General features: G+C 37.3%; 1 protein-coding gene across 3 annotated transcripts in view; it reads right to left on the bottom strand.

Moving 5' to 3' along the window:
- The window catches only part of ATXN7L1 (ataxin 7 like 1), a 111,670-nt gene that overhangs the window by 12,039 nt on the left and 81,376 nt on the right, over positions 1–18,255 (bottom strand). For all 3 annotated transcript variants that reach the window (XM_030961110.1, XM_030961108.1, XM_030961109.1), the window contains exons 5-9: positions 12,535–12,818; positions 7,638–7,720; positions 6,529–6,785; positions 3,741–3,933; positions 1,309–1,430 (exon numbers count right to left, since the gene is read on the bottom strand). In XM_030961110.1, coding sequence (XP_030816970.1) covers positions 1,309–1,430; positions 3,741–3,933; positions 6,529–6,785; positions 7,638–7,720; positions 12,535–12,818 — 939 coding nt within the window. The remainder of the gene's footprint in view (positions 1–1,308; positions 1,431–3,740; positions 3,934–6,528; positions 6,786–7,637; positions 7,721–12,534; positions 12,819–18,255) is intronic.

Raw genomic sequence — 18,255 nt, 5'->3', positions numbered from 1 at the left:
GGGAAAGGTCAGCCCAGAGGAGGGTTGAGGACAGCAGAGGAATAAAACAGGGTTAGGCACTGTCAGCTTCCTGTGTTACACAGACAAGTGAGTATAGCTGGAGCTCATTAAAGTATTAGAGATTACATAAACAGCTAAAATTTGGGAAAACTTTTAAAATCAGATTTAGTGGGAGCAGGATAAAGCCTGTTTACTTCTGGTTTCGAATAACTACTATAGAGGTTTTGTTTTCTGTACTAGTTTGTACTAGTGGTGGTATATGCTTTTTCAGATGCCCAAGCATCTTTTCTCCTGACAAACAAAGCCAATAGGTAACAAATTTTAATCTTCCTATATAAGGAAACTAAAATATTTTTATTTATGGAAGGTGACAGACACTAGTTTATGGATTTACAAAGCAGATTGAGCATGATCAGTCTCTGAACAGACATGAAACTGGCCCTTTTATGGCAGAACCAACCATTTCCAAACTCCTAGCACAATGGCACCATTATCATTAAGTTACCAGGTTAGTCAGACAAGCCAAGCTTTAGTGCTTAAAAATATATATTTAAATAAAAATCAAACCTTGTTTATCTAATGGCTGGCATCCAATGAATATAACACAGTCCTGATAATAAACAGTGACATGAAACACTGCACTTTAGCATCATTGCATTGGAAGAAGAATGCATATTCTGTAGCAGAATACCTCCAAAAACTCAATCCTAGCTGCAGATGCCATGAGCTTTTAATTACTTTTTTTTAAAAAAGAACTAACATTTATTTTAGAAGTGCAGTCTATTTCAATGGATGTGTGTAGTCAAAGCCTATAGTGCTTGGAACCTGCATATGTGATAGAGAGGTGCTTCAACAGTGAGTAATAGTCAGAATTTTTAAATCCCAAAGGCAGTAAGGGCACTATGAATTAAAAACCTATCATATTCCATCTTACACACAGACAGATGTGCACCAAGTTCCTTATCTTACAACTCATGAGTCTTGCACTGCAAAGCCTGAATGGGTGATACAGGGGCATGATAAAGGTATAAAATTCTAAGCAAAAATCTGCATTCTTAGGGACTAGAAAGAGTCCTAAATCTGGCAGAAACTTACATTGGACTAGGAGGTTGTTCTGTTGGGCTGTATATTCCTTAACAGAGAAGATAAGATTTGTGTACAGGTTACTGCTATACCTTAATAGAGGTAATTAAGAGGTAATTAATTAAGAGGCAATTTTACAAACGCTGGCCATGGAGTGCCTAATTTAGAAGTTTTACAGAATGAAAAATGTAAATTACCCACCAAGCATAAAAAAATCCCACTTACTTCCACATCTGTGAGTTCAAGTGTTTTTCTACCATGGAGTTCAGTGCGAATCGAAAATGGTCCCATCTTCTGTCAAAGACATAGTACCCTCTTCCCATTAAACGACTGCCATATGAACAGAACTGAAAGAAAAGGTATTTCAGTGTTGCTTATAAAAATGTATTTCCACATGACGAAATATTTATTGACTGATCAAGGAATACTGTTGTAATTTGTATCATGTATATAAAACTTCTTTTAAAACATGGTTTTCATGATCTACAGAAGAGGTTTTTTTTAAGAATTATGAAATATGGGCATAGCATTTCAGCTTAGTGTAAAGTATATTTCATACTTTATTAACAAATCAGTGCCAGAAAAAGAATGTAACTGTTCAGGTACTTTTAGAGAAAAAATTCTTACTGCCTCAGAAAGACAAGTTACACTGTTCTGGGTGTCTTAAATCTCATAATTGCATGACAGCAATAAAAATATAACCGAAGAGGAAGAAAAGTGCAATGGGAACCTCTTTAGTATCTACTTAATAAACAAACCCCTGACATTTGAGTAAAAAAGTAAATTATCATCCATGGCATCTGTGCTACAACAGAACATGGGATACACTCTTGACAGCGCATGAAAATCAACTGGAGGACTAGTATTTTGAGAATTCTGCAGAGCTCAGGAGTACTTGCACCCTTTCCTCTGGAGAGCTTCCTGAAAAGTCCTACTACACTCAAATGTTACAATCAGGAATTTGCTCTTGTTTCAGCTCAGTCTTACTGATCGAAATGATGCAATGCCTGTTTGTAGGAGAGAAACCTGTTACAAACCACTCTCAAAAAACAGAACAACTCTCCATCATACAAGGGACCCAGTCACAGCAATTCTGGCTGACAGCAGAAGCACTGATGTGGTAGAAGAGCACCCATTCAAAAAACTTGTCATAATGGACAGCAAGTGGAGACTGCAACTGTTCATTTTAAGTCTGTTTCATGGCAAGGTTAAACACGTTAATTAAAACCACCACCTAAGCTGACAAACTAGCCTCAGCTCCCAGGGAGCCACCGCTAACATCAAGTAACAACATGAGGCAATTTAAGTAACTACTGACTTTCCCCCTGTTTAATTATTACCAGCTGGCCAGGAGAGGGACTTAGTAAGGAAAACAGTCTACTTTAACACAAAATTCAGCAATTTAGCATGATCTGGAGGTGATTTATGTTATCTTTTCTGACTTCACACTGATACAGACCAAGAACTGGTTTCACTACCAGTAACTGCTTCAGTTGAGAGATGCTAAGATTTCAGAGAACAGATGAGTCAGTGGGTTTGCCTTGAAACAGAACTAGGATCCTAAACCAAAATGGCTATTGACAGCCACGCCTCACTGCTGAGGCATGCACAAGAACTGGCTGCACTTAGATTATTTTTTGAATTGTGTGGGCACCCATGCAGTGAACCTTTAGTTTTTAATTCATAGAGAAGCAGTCAGGAATACCAAAGCAGCATACAATAGTACCAAGGAAACAGGAAGTTTCTGCATATCACAGTATTATGTGGACTACAGTAACTCACATTTTCTCTGTAAGAACCAAATACAGGATTTTGTCTGACAGTCACTTAATGTTTGGGTCATGCTTTTTTCTGGTGTCTGACAGTAACAAGTTCTCCTTTGCTCTAGGGAATACAAACAATGCTACCAGTTATCACAATGTTTGTTTTATTCTGCATATCGTATGGAAAACACATAAATGTATTCCTTGGCTCAATTTTTATGAGAAACAGCTCCTAAGAATTTCAAGAGTTCTCCCATTGCTTCTTGGTTTGAACAGTGTAAACAAATTCACACTGCAGAGATAATACCACAAAGCAGCTTTTACTACTTACAATGAAATTTCTCACTAACACAGGAGAAAGACAAAACCAGCTGCTCAAACACATACTTGAACCTTTCCATTTTGAGATAAATGAAGCAATAGTTTCTAAGTCCACATACACTCACATAAATGACATTTAATTACTGCTTTAAACCAGGCTACAGAAATCAATGGAGCACTGTACTAGCCTTCTGCCACCAGCTGCCAGGTAGTTTTGTAGGAACTGCAACCAAGAGAATATCTGCTCATGTCACATCTAAAGCGATGCAACTTTCCTCAGTTTAGCAGAACTACACACAATTTGAGGTCTACTGAGAGGACAATCTAAAAACAGAACAACTGATTTTCTGCTGCCCATCTTGTCCTACATCAATGTATCATGTGTACTGACCAGTGGTCTCCTCCTACCTTATCACATCCATACCCTTTTCTGTTAAATGTATTTTTTCTCTTTAGAACAGTTTTCAGAATGTCAGGTCTTCATTCCTTACCTTCTTATTAAATTACTTATTTGTTCTCCTCTCCCTAATTTTGCAAGAACAATGGCAAGGCATGCCAGAGACTGACACATACCCCAAGAGGTCTGGGATGGTGTCCAGAAAAGTGACAGTCTAATTTCTCAGATTCTTCAGCTCCATCCGCTTCTCCTTCATCACTGGACAATCTGCTTGTGATATCTCCTCCCATGGAAGGCAGTGGCAGTTCTGGTACGTACCCACTGTGGTTTGAAGAACTGGTGCTGTTTATGCTATTTGCAGATGAAGGTCTAGAAGGAGAATATACATTTAAATCATCAGTGTCCAAAGGCTCTATAAACCTACCTGCTGGCATCAAGCATTAAAGCAAATGATGCCAGAAATGATCAATGTAAACAAGGACAGTAAAAGACACTGAATAGCTGACATTTCATCTTGTCAGAAATGTACTGTGGGGTTGTGTCCTGGTTTGAAAAGGAAGTGAGTTTTTTGGGATGCTGTGGTCAAACCAATAGGTGCTCAGATTTGAATACTGGCACCTGGTGTGGCCACTGAGGACATGGATATGCCTCTGAGAACACGGGGGGTTAAAAGCAGAGAGCTCCCAGGGGGAAACACAGGAGGTCTCAACTGTGTTTCCAGGAAAGCCTGTGGTACAAGAGGGACTCCTCTCTTCTTGATGAACTGAGAATTGATTATCTAAAGGGTGCTGATGGACTGAGAGTTGGTGATCTGAGGGGTGGTAACTGAATTGAGAATCCAAAGTTTTGTACTACTGTGATGTATTGGAAATTTGGTGGGGGGAGGAGGAATGTTTTTGGAAGGTTTTCATTCTGAGTTCTGTGTGTGTTTCTTTTTATATATAGTTGTAGGTTAATAAAGTTTTTCTTCTTTATTCCTAAGTTGGAGCCTGCTTTGCTCTATTCCTGGTCACATCTCATAGCAGACACTAAGGATAATATATTTTCATGGGGGCACTGGCATTGTGCCAGCGTCAAACCATGACAGGTTGTCACCAAGTTCATGTAAACAAAAGGACCCTTCTATTGCTTGAAGTTTGAAATTTGTCATGAAGTTGGATTTCAGATCTTGAGAGACAAAGTATATTTAAAACTCAAATAAAAATCAGGTATAAAAAGTTTTCCTACAATGAACCATTACTCTGCTACTTGATTAATCCCAAGGGTTCAATTACAAAAATTCTACTAAAATTAGTGTACTAAATATAAGAGTGTTTAGCTGACCCCCTGTACAGGTAGATTAGTGAGTGCAGTAACTGAGAGAGCTCCTCACAGCATGTAGGTTTTCTTTACCTTTGTCTACAATGCAATAAAACAAAGCAGGAATGTCTTTGCACCACAGGGTATGATGGTGCCTTGCCTTTCAAAAGGAGTTTGAAAACAGATTAGGTTAGAAGTGGGGGTGGAAAAGCTTCTCAATTACAGTCTGTACAACCATGTATGTATTGAGAGTTCTGAGGCTGAGGAGATGTCCACACTGGGCAAAATCTGTAGATGATCTTCAGCCACAATGAGCTCCTGCTCTCAGGACAGAGCAGCCCCCGAGCAGCAGCAGCAGAGCCCCAGGCTCGCTGGCCAGCACAGAGAGGCCACAAGGTTTCCGTGGCTGCGCTGAAACAGGCAGGACAACCCCACAGAGGCACTGCAGCAGAAACAGAAATGCAGACTACAAACACAGCGTCTGACTGCTAAAATCCTCCTCCTCCTCGAGTACTGCTACCTCTGCAATTTCTGCAGCTGACTCTCACGGAATTGCCATGGAAGTTTATGCCATCAAAACTCCAGTTTTGCTACTTTGACTGTAACACCTACTGAACCCCATTTCTATCTGTCTGTCTGTGCTGCTCTCTGTGTAAGGTCACTGCTTTTACAAGAATTAGGCAGAGAAGCACCAATTCATCTGTGGGTATTCTTTCATTGTTTTTTCACTCAAACCCTGCAAGGCCCACCTCTGCCACTGCAGGAATGAAACTGCATTCAGGCTTGGTGGCCACACAAAGAATTGGAAACAGCTGTCTGAGATAGCAAATACAAGAAGTATCTCTTTGATACTTCACGAGGACTATCGTAGTAGGAAATAGGGACTATCATAGTAGGACAGTCCCAAAATGAGCACTCAGTCCTGACCAAGGTTTCTGCAAAGAAATGAATGATGAAAAAATATAAAGATGAAAAAAGCCAACTAATTTAGCTCTATGCACTCCAGCCAAAATTAGTACCAAAAAAGTCCCACAAATAAACAAAACGTATGGGAAGTTTTCCAGAGGATGATTAGAATTCAGTAGATTAAATACCTCACACTGGTTTTTGCAAAAGGATGCCTTCAGAAGTTTTCATTGTCCTTCTAAGAAAAGGACAATGAAAACTTCTGTCCTTTCTAAGAAAACTCTTCAAAACAAGGGAAGACATGCTATGGATAGTTTCATATCAATAGCTTTAAATCAACACTAAATTACACTGTAATTGGAAAACTATTTCTGGAGAAAAATTCTATATAAATGTACAGAATTTTACCACTAATACCTACACTGATTCATGTAAATAGACTTTTTTTCTCAATTGTGACCAAATGACTTGAATATACTATTTCCTAATTATAACTACCATTTTAGCAAAAAAATGCACTTAGTCTGAGATTCTGAGCCAAGGGTGGACACTATTCCTTTCCTCATTCCCAATTAGATCACAGGCTACCATGGACAGAGTTCAGTTAACATAAACTAGCAGAAATTCTTATATTAGTATATTTTATTGTGTAATAGCCTAAACAAGTATTAAATACTTATAAAATGAGCTGTATGAACGTCTAAGAAATTTCTTACAGCACCTTCAGAATGCAACATTCCACACTGGAGAACTGCTTACCTTGGAAGTACAGAATTTGGTGGTCTAGATTTTGCAGGAGATGTTACTTTAGATTCTTGCCCAGAGTTCACTGAGGATCCTGACAGAGAGTCTTGTGCTGGTGTGGGCTGGCTCTGATAGCTTTCCCTTGCAGATGGTGGATGCTCTTTGTCTTTTGCAACTTCTTTTTCCCTGGATCGAGCTTTGTGTTCAGCTAGAAGGATGTCAAACTGTTTTTTACGGCCTGGAACTGCTCGTCGATGATTAAGTGAATGAGTCTAAAAATAGGGTGGTTAAAAAGCATTTGTGTGTGCATGACATTGTTTATGAGTCCTCTACACTTCTGATACACCACTATTCTAAAAGATAAAATCTACTTCAAACAACTTTAGCCACAGTTATGGAAATAAAGCTGCTATTCCACATTATCTTTGATAACTTATAAAGTCATTCTTAAGAAAAGCCAACATCAAGGCTAAAATTACTTTTTGCAACAATTTTTATATAATAGAGATTATTGACTTACCTTTTTCAAGATAGAAAATAGAATTGCAGTAATTTAAAGATATTAAGAAAATCATTGTAGCTTTTAACTTACAATGAAAAACTGATTTCATTGGATTGAAAAACATGAATAGATTTTAAAGTAAATTTAGCTGATGATCTCTACTGACAGGCAGCACATACACATACAAATGTTCATTAGAAATGTCTCACACTGCAGCTACTTTTTGATGCAGGAGTTATTACTATCACAAGGGCAGCCTCCAAGTAATTTATTATACAAAAATATGGTAATTTTTTTTACTAAAAACTGACTATACTTTAACATTGTTGCACACATGAACCAAAAAAGAAGCATTTAAAATAACACTTGGGCTTCTACATGAAACGTTAATGCTTTTTGCATAATAAAATGACATGAAAAAAATCTTTTTAGAAATATCAGTGGAATAATGCAGATGCTCTGATTCAAAGAAACAGAATTACACAAAAGAATTACCTGAAGACAGCGCCTGAATACCATACCCATTGTCTGTAAGACAGGAGCAGGTATGACCTCTCAAACTACTGTGGTAGGATTTAAACTATAACAAAGCATCTGATATTTTATCTTCTAAGAAAAATACCTTGCAGGTGAGTGATCTTGTGCAAGGTTTCTTTGTTTCAGGATCCAGTACTCCACAGTGCTTATTTGGGTCAAATTCTCTTTCTGTTTAGTGGGAGAATGGGAAATGAGAAAAAAAAATAGATTATTATAGAAGTTTTAACCAGAGTAGCTTATAATTTTTGCCTGTTAGAATTTGGTTTCATCAGGTTCAACCTGAACCACTGATCCCAACCCCAGCACCCCATAACAGTGCTATGTGCATCACTCATGGAGTTGTGTATTCTTTTGCCTTTGCATGTTTAAAACCATTTAGAGTAGGATTTCAGCCAAAGACTTCATGGAAATTAGTCTGCTCACAGTGGAGTGGCCCAAACAAAGGACCAAGCCAATTCCCTGTGACTTCAGTTCCCTCTCTAACTCTGCCTGACTCTGAGGCCATAAAACACAGCACTTGCAGCTTTGGCTCCAGAGCTGGTCTAAGACACAAAATGGTATCACAAGTGCTTTAAACAACATTTCTCTGACATACTTAGAAACTGTAGAAAACAACCCATGGTTGATTACTGGTGGTATTTTAAAAATAAAATTTATCTAAATCTGTCCCCTAAATCTTTATAAAAAGAAAATGTATGTTAGTTTTTATTTCCCCATGTGAAGGGAGAGATGGAATTTAAATTTTGCAGAGATTATGAGAAAAGGCATTTACATGAGTTCTACTCATGATTAACATTAAAAGGGCATTAATATTTAATACGCTGTATCTGTATATTTAATTTCATTAATAATTTACTATTTCTATACCACAGATAGCATCACTTCCCTTAGGTTATGTGAATACAATTTTAGGGTTTGCATTAAGAATTGTAACAAAACTATGGATACACACTTTTTAGTTTATGCCATCAAAACCCTTTACCATTACCTTCACAGACCTTGACAAATTATGGTGTAATTGACAGATAGGTTTGCTTTTGTTTGGTAGGGAAATATAAACTATTTGCCAAATCCTATTTTAACTATACAGTGGTGTTCCATTCAGATACAATAAGCATCCTGTGCTCAAATACAACATTTAATCAGAGGATTTAAAAATTCTTTTAAACATACAAATGGGAGCTAAGAGGAAGACACTGATTCACAGCTGTGTTACAATGCAATGACAGCATTACAGCAAGGAGAACAGCTGGAATAAGAAAAGTAAGAAGTAGCTTATATTGGACAGCAACTAGCGTCCAGATATCTCAATTTCTAGCAGTTTTATGTATTCTGCTATCTAGACTTAAAAATGCTTATGCAAACATTCAATGGTCATATTATTAACCTATCAGTAGAGCCATACAAAAAGGGACCTTAGAAAAGACAGCTGGCATAATTTTTTATTTGCGAAATCTAGAAAGGAACTGAAATATGTTATAGGCTGTTGTAGTTCCTTTGGCATTTACAACACAACAGAAACACAAAAATATCAGTGTGTGACTCAATATAATAACTATTTTTTTCTACTTAATAGATGAAAACACATGTTCATGAACTAAAGGAGCTAGTTGCTCCTGAGGTTTGAGTGTAAGATGTTCCTATTACAGTTTCCTGAATGACCCACCTAAAACCTTCAATGCAAATTGGAAAAAACAAACTAAGGAGACAATATGGACTAATAAATATGCCTTCAAATGAAAAGTCCTGAAGGCAATTATAAGGCTACGGAATGTGTTCTGAAAGTCACTAAGCAAGGACTGTTTTGGACCAACAGGGAAACACTTAAAAAATTAAAAGTGGTCCAGATTGGTACTTGTCAGTAAGTGGCCCAACTGACTAAGACTGGTAGGACTGATTATAGCAAAGCCAGTTATTAGGAAAACATATACAGATAAAATCAACATAAGGACTTACAAGAGGAAAGAGTGGAAGTCTCTGCCATTGACTGAACAACAAAATAATATTGTTTCCCTGAGAAACAGAAAATACTGAACAAACAGGAAACCACTTCTGGCTGAAGCATTTCTGGCTGCTCCAGGGAAATCATGAACATCTAATTGCCAGCTACAGACATGCCTGGTTTGGGCAACACACTACATGAAACTTACCACCTTCTTATCAGTAACAAAAGGCAGCTTCTGCCCACTGTGTTAGGAAATGTGGAGTGTGGCAAGCCCCAGAGCCCTGTGCACAGGCACAGCTTGAGAAAGCTGTTTTTCTGGAATGGATTCCACTTCTTCACTTTGTTCAGCGGACAAAGTGAAGAACATTTGTTTGTTATAACCTCACCAAGAGAAGAGCAAGGGGCAAGACTGAACTGTCAGAAACTTCTGTTTGCAACAGAACAGTTTTTCTTGGTGTACGCTGGGCATCTGCATTTTTTATCATCACCCCAAAGAGAACAAGAACTAAGGAAGATTTAGAAAAAAAAAATTTTTTTGCAGTTGCTACTAGGAAACACTGATCCACTTATGCTGGGCAGCTACAGACTGTCTTTTGTGATTCCACAAGCTGTTTCCTCTCTCTCAACAAGGACAGTGCTCCTGAAAAGAGGGCAGGTTCATTCATCACACAAACAACCACCAGCTCAGAGCAAAGAAAAAAACCAACTTTTATCACAGTCAGGGAAATGGTGTGAGAGACAGTAGAGGTTGCTAAAAAGGGAAGGAAACAGATGCAAACTGGCCAAACTTCTTAGGGAGTTTCAAAAATTAACGTCTGTACAGCTCTAGGACAGCAGATTTAGGTTTAGAAACCTAAATCCCTTGGCTGCAGTTTCATCCTTTTCATGTGAAATGAATGAAATTATGGGATAACTCAAATAATCATCTCATTGACCTTCCAAGATCTTTTTATCAGCCTTTGCACAGTCCTGTATAATAAAGGAGAGAAATACATCACAGTGACACACAATCTACAGGCAATTCATCTCCAGTGCTCTCAGGACTTCTACGATTTGAATAATCCCTAAATTATTGCATTGCTGCATCTATACTCAAGGCAGTAGAAGTAAGACTGAACAGATCACAAATCTGATCATGACAGAGATGCTGTAAAAAAAAGTCTCAGTTCTGTGTATTTGTTAACCATATAAAAGTAAACACGTGCCTCTCCAGGTGCTCAATCAGTCCTGTGCAGAAATTTCCACCGTGTTCCCTAGCCCAGAAGACACTGCAAGTCAGAGCTTAGAGAAAGAACAGTGCCAGAGCCACCTCCACAGTAAAGCCAGCAAGCTGTAGGAAGGCCCTACAGAACTGATTCTCCTTTATGAACACATTTCTGCAAGCACTTGCACAAAAATGTACAAATATCACCCACAGCCCTGCAGTGGTGAGTGGTGAAATGAGGAAAACCACTAACAGCTTAAATTGCTCAAGAAGGAATTTCGAATTGATTAACTTAATTAGTTAAATTTAGCATCTAACCCATTATGGGAAATAATAGGTTAAAAGGAAGCAATATTCTAAATTAACTGTAAAATATAGAGAGTTTTTATTAGAATAATATATTGGATGTTAAAAAGTGAAATGTAAGGGTTAAAGCCTAATCTTAAGCTACCCTCTTATAACATTTTTTCGTGTTGTGAAAAGCTATAAATGAACAATGGTTGTGTTTTCTTATATGCCACCTTCAACTAGTTAAGAAAGCAATCAGTGTACTGAATCCTTTCAGGCAATGGCATTGTTCCATGCCCCACACAGCCCTAGCAAACACCTCACACTGGTCTGAAATCCAGCCAAGGTAGCAGCACCATAGGCTAACTGCCAAATCTGAGAAAATCGAACAAAATAAACCTGATATTCAGGCAAAAATAGGACACAGTCATTAACTGGAAATGAAAGCATTTATCTTGTACAACTTATACTGGTTCATAACTAGTGCACATTTAGAAATCACGTGAACTAACTTTGTGCCAAAGTGACGATCTAATGCGGATCATGCTGCCATTAGCAAAATTAGCCTTTCAGTACACACAAGAAGTTCCTGCCCGAGTCACAAAGTACTGCCAGCTGATGAATAGACCCTGCACAGCTTCTTCAGCTGTAAATTTGAGTCAGTTACTTTTGCTTTAAAAAAACATAAAATAAAAACCCTCAAAACACTTTGTTTCCCTTCATTCAGAGCAAAAATCGGTTTTCTGCTTTCAGGGGTAAATTCTCTCCTCGCTGCCCAGCAGCTGACATGGGTCACCTCTAGGGAACTCCACCAAAAATAATTCTTCCTCCCAGTGGACAACAACCTTTCTAACAGAGCCTCTGCCCTCCCACAGTGTGGTGTTCTGTGCTTTGGTGGCAGGTTTGAACAGGGACCCACATCCTCAAAACTACCCTGCCTGAGGCCATCCAGGGTATTTCCCATTTAATGTCATTTTCTCAACTCCACTGTCCTGTTTTCCTGGGTAAGATAAAGATCCTCATGCTAGAAACATTGCCACTCATGGGAATTGCAGGGTGAGAGGGGTGAAAGGAAATTATGGCTTTTAACGCTTCCCCAGCATTTCCCCTATCTCCTTAAGAATTTTCTCATATCTAAAACTAAAAAAGTTGAAAAAAAAATCATGACTTGGAGGATAAACCAATGTCTTAAACCTGTTCAACTTGATCATAACTGAACTAAGGCACATTTTCCTTTGTTGTAAACAGACTCAAGTCCCATAATGGCTTAAAGAAGTTTTCTGCCTTTCTGCTTTAACGAATTTACTTCCTTAAAAATTTATTTGGTCTGTTGACCAGTAATTTCAAGCTAAACAGAATGTGTACTTTAAAAATACTTTACACATGCTAAGAGTGTGAAAGCCTTCATTTTCATACATGCAACCCAGCATCTTACAGCAAAAAAATCAAACCAAACCCAGCATTTTATTAGCTGCATTATGAGCTACAGAAGCATTAACAAGGAAAAACAGACTGCCACGAAAGGCGAACAACAACATCACGTACCTGAAAGTCTTTTGTAAGGCTTGCTACTGCTTTTAGTGCCATTTTGGTGTTTCTTGTCTATTGATGGAGCTACAATTCCTTTGCCGTTCAGAATCTTTTCTGGTGATGGTGGCACTGACTTGGACATCAAACCAGGTTTAACCAAAGTTGGAGCAGGTATGGTGGATGAAGAAGTTGAGGAGGAAGTGATGGTGGTAGTGGTTGCAGAATTCATTTTAACATTGGCACCATCTGCCTTCACTAGGTTAGGAATTTTCTCTAGACTGACTACTGGAACAGGAACACTGCAAGATCAAAGGAAAATATTCATGTCGTATTTTCTGCACCAAAGATTTACAGTTACTTAATCCTTTTCCACAGATACAAAAATTTCAATGCAAGTGACACAACATCTTAAGACCAGACTAAAACGAAATACTTGGTACCAGTATTGATTATTTTTGTTCAATCAAGCATTTACAAAGCCAGGCATCTCTAAAGCCCGGCAATGAAGAGAATCATGAAAATGAACCTTTGTATTTTTTTTAAGATCCAACCCCCTACTATTCATAAGCAAAATCAGTATTTGGAACCAAGCAAAACGTACTCCTTACAAATATGGTCTCATGCCTTTAACACAAGCACATACCAGATACGTGTATGCTGTACTAAACTCACCATGATAACAAAGCAGTTTGCTAATAATATTAATATTTTTAAACAAACATAAAAATAATTCATTTGCTCAGATGTGTCTAAATGACATACAAGTTCTGGAAACAAGGAGAAAAGAGATTTTAAGCATAGAAATATTAACAGCTGTCCCTTTAAAAGTATTAAAATCCTTGATGACTTGAGCAATACTACAATGTATTTTAATAAAATCTTAGGGACTTAAAAATAAAGATTTTCAATATAGTTATTAACTTAGTTGGCCCTTTTCAGAGTAAAGTTTGTAGTAACTAACTTACTCTAACTTAACTACCACCATTGCACATTTGTGACACTAATAAATGCTACCTTCTCAATTTGGCAGCAAAACAGATTGAGACAAATTATTTTCAGCTGAAACAGTATTTTAACATTTCTATCTCCATGAGGAAATATCCAGTGATAGCTTTTTATCTACTCAACAACTCCAAAACTGGATATCTTGTGACCACCAGTTAATATATAAATGATATACCCCTCCCTACTAAAACAAACCCAAATAAAAAAATATAACATCATGCATGTATGGTTAGGGAAATCCCCTCATTCACAGGTCACACAATTTCAGTCTTTTGTATCTGAAAATGGCACCTTTGCTGCACCTTTCTACAGAAGGAATGTTTACAGGTGTGGAGTTTTCACAACCAGAAAAACATGACTTTGAGATGGGACACACTTTGGAAACATCAAAGCAGGGTTCAAGATAACTCAACTCTTGACTTTCCTGGGCTCCTACAAACCTGTGTTTCTATGTAGCTGCTGAAGATGATAAACCTTATTCTAAGGGTATTTTAACATAGGAGAATGTACCAGCATTTATATAAACAATAAGTATACACAACTATGAGGAAGATTTAGACACCAAGACATATTCTGGAGCTGAAATTAAATTATATAAAACTCTTGTCTCCTGTGGTACTATAAGCATAGCAGTTAGTCAGAATACAGATGCAACTGCAGGAATGTGTAGAGCACTGGCCAGTAATTAAGCAAAAAATGTACCTTATAAATCAGAAATGAATGCAAACATGTAGCTATGAAAGGGAGGATTTGATTCCCTCCTTTTTTAAACTGCTCTGAATTTATTAAATGGCAGGCAAAAATTTTACCACCTCAGCAAAGGAATTATTTTGTTTTTGTCCTTAAACAGATGGCAATTACATTATCTGAAAATAGGAGAATTTTACATTAAGTAGTTTTACTATGCATAAACTATATAAAAACATAAGAGCAAATCTTCATGCCCAGTTTCTAAGAACTATTTTAATTCAAAATACTGATATTCAGTGAAAAAAATCAAGTGTATGATCTGGTTTAGTGGCGAAATATAGTCAATAGAAATGGACAGCATTTCTCTGCTTTGCAGTGTTCAGAATCTCAGATCCTGGGGCACATATGGTTGGATCACTGTGATAATGAAAATGCCCAGGGGAGGGAATATTTTTGCTTCATTTTGTTACAGATCAACAAGTCAGCCTTCATTATGCATTTCATTGTAGTGTAGAAGAAAAAATAAAAATACTCCTGATGCCTTAGTTTTAGCTTTCATAGTTTTTAGATTCTGTACTGCCTTAGTGTGTGACTCTGAACTTCATATTAAGCAATAGCAAGTTCTCTTCACAGTTCAGTTAGACAAAACAATCCTTTTCCAGCTTGAGAACCATTGCAGCTTCAGGCCCAAAAAGTATAAAAACCAGTGAACTGGGAAGAGCAACCTGGGAGGATGGGAGTGCATAACCTGAAACTGTAATTGGACAATTGACCCCAATATGTAAATGGAACAAAACTTCTAAAAGAGTGAAAACTCATGACCGTTGTCCATCTTGGGTGTAGCCTTTGGCCAGGCTCTTGCACTGCCCAAGGTGTATCCTCTGAAGGGCTTTCAATAAATACCTACATTATTCCTTTAACTCTGCCTAGCCTCTTTAGGCATCACTCCAGTACCTGTGGGTGTAACATTCTATAGGATTTCTGGTACTCTGTAGTAAATTATTTATGATTTCAGAAGCTACAGATTATAATTTCTCTCTCTCTTTTACTGCATTGAACAGTGAGGACCTCTAGTTTAGTCTTAGCATAACATAAAAAGAGTAATTTATTACCAAATGGCAAATTGGAAGGTCCACAGGACCAGTGACTGGAGTAAACTATTAAGGTCTTAAAAATTAAATAAATCACAAATGTTCATATTTATATTTGGTAGTTAGAAAGAATTCTTTTCCCAAACAGAGTTTTTTAGAAAAAGAAAAAAACCAGGTTTTTAGTCTTATTTACTCTATTTTAAAAGGAGTTTTTTAACAATAAGCTTGTTTATATTTTTTTGAAGACAGCTGTTGAAAGGGACAATTAGAAAAGTAACATGCAACAAATATAAAAAGTGAGGAAAAAAAATCTATTCAGTAAAGACTTTTTTTGACAAAAGAAACTCTAGTAAGAATAGCAGTATTTACCTAATAGGCAATAAAAGTTACTACCAAAGCAAACACATCAGAAACATTCATTATTCCTTCTGCACTAAGAAGGAAATAGGATAACTCTCTCCAGTCAGATAAAAATGCTTTTTGATTCCTTCAGTAAGTGCAAAGTGCCAGCTGAAAAATAATGATTGATTTTTTTCTTTTTACATAAGAGAATCTGTATAATGTGACAATGGGTTCCAAAAGAGTTTGAGCAATATTGGGTCTCAGCATATTAATTTTTAATTGAATCTTGGAATCTTAGAGAAGCTAGCTGAGTCCTGCTCTTTCATCCATGCTGAAAACCCAAACCAAAGTGTCTTGGAAGAAATATTAGAAAAGCTAATAAAAATAAACTGATAAACAATATGCTGACATGGTTTTGCTGAGGATCAGATTCTGGCAAACAAATATGGTTTCACTTTTTGATGAAGTTACCAGTTAAGCTGACAAAGATAACTATGAAAATGTTCCAGTTTTCGAAAGGCATTATAAAACACAAATAAAAATGATTTAAAAGCAAATGTTAAACATTATGAAATTGAAATCTAGTTTTTCTGAGATTTATGGTTCATTAGGGGTGTGTTACTAGGGGCATTTTTAGCCATCATTACCAAGTCTGACATGACCAAAAACTTCAATGAACTTGAGAAATCAAGATAAGATTGCTGATGATAACATGTGCTGATGGAATCAGGATTGACAGGAATTAAATAATGAAGAGACAAAGTTATAAAAAGCAGTATGGAGTGTCCGGTAAAGTTCATTAACTCAAAGAGACATTTTAATACCAATGAATGTAAAGTTACACATGAAACAACAAGCTGTTCAGTCTGCAGTGAAATACAGGGAAACAACACACTGGGAAATAGTGACACAAGTATTTAGTGGTCACAATGAATAAGCAATATGAGGTTTTACTGCATTGTTGTGCTTATATCAACAATGGGATATGGCAAGTAAGAAATAGTTTTCACACGTCCCTTGTTTAACTGATACTGGATTATGGCTTCTAGTGTTGCTGACCAGTGGGACAATACCAGTGTTGATGAATTAGAAAGGAACCAGTAAAGGCTCAAAAATGAGGACTACAAAAAGTGCATGGTCATGACAGGCTTTAGAAGCTCATTCTCTTTTCAAATAAGGTAATATTTCCTTCTGTTTTCTCATGCTTTTCTGGGCAGTTGGACTAGATGATCATTGTAGGTCCATTCCAGCATGTAAGAAAAATAACTGTAGTACGTCACAATACTTTTCATACCTGTAGCTCCTTTTACTTCTCTTTTCCTTTCTCTTGGCTTTAAAAAATTATTTCTCCTTCCCATTATGTAATTTTGCTGGGTTTATGTTTTGGTCATTTGTAATTATATTCATTCTAAAAGCTCACCCACTCATTCAACTTTTCAAATTTGTGAGAAAAGAAATTCACAAACATTTAAACACATAAAACATTGCTCTACTCTACATTGCTGGAACTGCCTCTACAATGTACAAAATGTTTGTGATTTAATGTTAGATTATAGGGGCCAAGTCAACCCTGCTCAGTTTTGCTTCCATGCTACAATAGGAATATCCTTAAATCATAACTATCTTCACTTTCTCAGCCTCAGTATGAACAATGATATCTCCTTATAGAAATAAAGGCCAAGAGATTATTAAAAAATACTTTGAAAAGCGACATTATAAATTTTAAAGGATTGCCCAGAGGTATACCTTTGGGATCCTTTTTCTGTTTAGAGAAAGAGTCAGTTTTCTCTGTGATCATGAAAATCACATAATTTCCATCTCATTTTTTTCATTTTCAGAACTTCTGGCAGGCTAAACTTTGTGGAGGGAGGCCAAGGAAATCTGCTTCAGCTGGTTTCTCAGCACTAGCTTACTTCAACACTTTACCCCAATTTTATGCTGTCCTAGGATCGTGGATAGGTGGAAATGAACATCCTGTAGCATCACAACACCTATATCCACCATGGCAGCACCCAGAAGCTGTGCTGGGGCACAGCAAGTGAAGCAGCATCCTTTAGGAAGGTCAGCAATAAGGAAGATAGCTCCCCTCCTTTGGGCAGGTCAGCAGTGAGGAAAAGAGCTCCTGGCTGCAGGAATTCCTTTTATAAAGGCTAAGCATCTGAGCTATGCTTACTCATTATGATCACTTGCTCATTATTACTGTTATTTCTACCAATTCTTTGACCTTTTCCCCCCAGTTTCTACCCTTCTGCTATACCTCTTACCACCTTCACTGCAAGCTGCAGAAAATGATGGCTTGCATTTATCTTGTGCACAGTGCAGTGGTGCTCCAGCTCTGCTCCATCTCTAAGCACTGCTGTATTAATAGCAACGATGGTAGAGATACAGGGGGAGAAAAATCAGAACTGACAGATATTTCTGGATGATGTATTCACAATAATACTTTATATTCCAACTACAAGAAGGGAGGTATTAAAACAGCAGCTAAAAAATTAAACAGTTCCAGATCTCTTTTATCTGATTATTCCAATCATGATTTTTAAAGCGTTAGCCATGGAGCAACCAGAACCTCTGGAGCACATCTTAGAACAGCACAGGACACGAACAA

This window comes from Camarhynchus parvulus, chromosome 1A (assembly GCF_901933205.1).
Source record: "Camarhynchus parvulus chromosome 1A, STF_HiC, whole genome shotgun sequence".
NCBI lineage: Eukaryota > Metazoa > Chordata > Aves > Passeriformes > Thraupidae > Camarhynchus > Camarhynchus parvulus.
This window is presented reverse-complemented; position numbering and strand designations above follow the sequence as displayed.